The 3,078-nt window shown below is 41.0% G+C and overlaps 1 gene segment (V, D, J or C); it reads left to right on the top strand.

Annotated features, from left to right (window-relative positions):
- The first annotated feature begins 1,853 nt into the window (after positions 1-1,853).
- On the top strand, positions 1,854-2,801 carry LOC131405489 (T cell receptor alpha variable 26-2-like). The segment is given in 2 exon segments: positions 1,854-1,911; positions 2,371-2,801. Coding segments are annotated over 2 exon segments (471 nt in total).
- The last annotated feature ends 277 nt before the right edge of the window (positions 2,802-3,078 follow it).

The following is a 3,078-nucleotide window of genomic DNA, read 5'->3' as shown; positions in this document are numbered from 1 at the left end:
TTGAATTTACCTTCACTGCTGGATACTTTTGTTTAACTAGTTTTCCAGAAAATTAGAAACTTTTATTCAGAATAATTTTGAGAGTCATTCCACATAACTTCTCCTGGTAAATATTAATTAATATATTCATTCAGCAAATTACTATTAAGTGCATAGTCTGTGCCAAATTCTATGCTAAGCAATGAATAACACGGGCTTCGGGAACTGCCTTCAAACATGGGAAGTACAAGATACTAAGGAAAATGAACGGAATTTTATTGAGAGGGATTTTAGAATTTTTCTCACACAAATCGCTCTAAAATTTTCCAGTGACTGAAAATAATTCCATCTTTAATCTTAGAGTATGGTGGTAGGGAGCTCGTCACTGAACCTTGCCACTAGATGGCGGTAGCACATTTGAGCCATTTACCTTGAGACCTGAAACACAGACCTTAAAGATTGCTGACTGACTTGTTCCTGGTTGTAAGTAAAGGGGTTCATAAGTACAGTCACAAGAGGGGGCTGTTAGAGCTGCAAACTGAAGCTTGTTCCAGTGTGAGGGAGAGGTTATTGTTGTTGAAAGACCTTACTTTCAACCCCTTCCCCAGCGCATACTTCATAATCTCACACTGAGTGTATGCACAGCTTCAAGGACATGGGTAAGCCCCTTCCCAAATGCAGAGCAAAGAGCTGACCCCTCCCGGGAAGAAAAGAGAGAGATGATTAATAGTTTAATTTTAAATGGTCAAATATTTGCTTCCATAGTGGGAGTAATAAGCTTAGTGATTGTAGCAGAGAAAGATGAGTAATTTTACTTTTATTCTATCTCATTGTGTTAATAATAACACTTTTGAGAATAACCAGATAAGTTCCTTTATGTTTATTACCTCTCTTATAAAATGACTTTATTTCATTTCCCTTTCCAAATCTTCTCATCCCATCTCTTCCTTCTCTTCTCTTCTCCTTAGAGTCCTCAGTGCATGCCACCCCTAGGCATGGACATGGAGATGAGAAAATATGTGTTAAAGAGGGACTCAGTGGAATAGGAATAAGTACCATCCAAGTGATTGGTTCCTGAATGAGGACCAGAGGCATCCAACAATGTCCATCTAGAAGATGCTTAAGACATCCTTCCAGGATCCAATGTGGGAGACCTGAATACGAGGCAACCTGGCTTTTAGACTGGAATTTAGTATTATATTTTCCCATCAGACTGAGCACAACAGTATTATACAACTATGAAGTTATTTTTCGCATGTGTTGCAAATATTTTCTTCTACATTATCACTGTATTTTTAACTTAATTTACAGTCATTTTGGTTTTTTTTTTACCAGAAAAAAGTTTCTAACTTTTAAACTGTTTTAAATTGTTGCTTGTGAGACTTACTTGCTCTGGCTGTGGATAGGAGTCCTCTTCTTCCCTTTACAGCCCAGGGCTCGACATAGGTTTCTTGGATTAAGGGACATTTAATATCAACACAATGTAGCATCAAATCACCGATTAGTGGTGGGTTTTGCCTTGTACCACAAATGAGGAATGGACAATCTCCATGTAGATTATTTTATTCTTTCAGTATCATTCAGAGATAGACTGAGTTTGAACCTTGGAAATGATTTTGGTATAAACCCTTTGATTTAGGGCTAGACATTTGGAAAATGTTCTTACCTTCTTTTTAAATTTATGTTTAATTCTGGCGGTGGGAGTAGACCCAACTAAGAGACTGCTCTATCTTTAGCTGATGCTTGACTGGGAAACACCCAAATTAAAAGCTGACTGGTGTGGGGCTGTGCTAGTGGATGCTGTGTGTGTTGTTGCTTGAGACCTCCCCCAGGTGAAGATCAGACACAGATCCTAAGTTCTGAGGCCTGGAACCCCAGACTGCACTTGAACTATGAGATCAGTGACAGAAATAATTATTCTCCTAATGTTGAGTAAGTGATGTGGGTCTAAGAAAGGATGATTTTCATGGCTAAAGACAAAGGGCTGTTACTTCCTTCTTCTACTTCTCCTACTGTACTTTACCAAATTTGCATCTACGCGTTTCTGTCTCTGTGTGTTTCTCTAGAAAGCCTGAGCATTGTTGTGAGAGGCTGATGGTATCCACTACTCACAGAAGATCCCCTAAGTCTCACAGCTCTCAGGCTGTAAGGAGTTTGGGTTCATTGAGCCCATGGTTCATGGAAGACAGCAATTTGTCTTTGGTCTTGTGGCTCTGGATAGCTGAATAATAAATACGAGTAATATTTCTCTTGTCCTCTAAAACACACAGGGAAATACTCAAGCGTGGGGTACGACTGGAGAGATGAGTTATGGGAGTGCTTGTGAACTTGACCTTACCTGCACCCAGATTTGACAATCCAGAGCTAATTAATTGTTTCTTAACTCCTCAGGTATCATGAGTGATGCTAAGACCACGCAACCAAAGGCAATGGAGAGTATTGAAGAAGATCCTGTGCGCCTGCCCTGTAACCACTCCACAATCAGTGGAAGTGAGTACATATATTGGTATCGACAGATACCCACACAGGGTCCAGAGTATGTGATTCATGGTCTAAAAAGCGGTGTGACAAATGGAATGGCCTCTCTGACCATTGCAACAGACAGACAGTCCAATACCTTGACCCTGACTCAGGCCACCTTGAGAGACACCGCTGTGTACTACTGCATCGTGAGAGGCACACTGGGACAGATGGGGCTGCACCTGTGCAATATGTCCCTGGTGGGGAAGGGAAGCAGCAGCAGCCATCCAAAGAGGCCGCTGCACAAGAACGAGCAGAAGCCCAAGAGAAGAAGAAGAAAAGTAAAGGAGGAAAAAGAGTAAAGAGGAGATAGTGACGAAATCAAGGAGGAAGGAAAGAAGCAAAGAGGATGAGGAAGAAATCTTACACGATTGAAGGGAGTGAGAAGCTTCTGAGAAAACAAAGAAGCAAAACTGTACTCCTGCACTAAAGGGGAAAGGAAATGAGAATTTGCCACAGCTCTCTGTTTTAATCAAAAGTTGCTTTCTTTGTAGGTTTCACTAAAAAAGGTGAGAACAATCATTTGGTTGCCCCAAAGACTGTCTTCCTTTGGACCCAGGCAAGCGCCCAGGTTATAGA

Source organism: Diceros bicornis, chromosome 5 (assembly GCF_020826845.1).
Source record: "Diceros bicornis minor isolate mBicDic1 chromosome 5, mDicBic1.mat.cur, whole genome shotgun sequence".
Lineage (NCBI taxonomy): Eukaryota > Metazoa > Chordata > Mammalia > Perissodactyla > Rhinocerotidae > Diceros > Diceros bicornis.
Note: the sequence above shows the minus strand (reverse complement) of the source record. Positions and strands in the feature narration are given on the sequence as shown.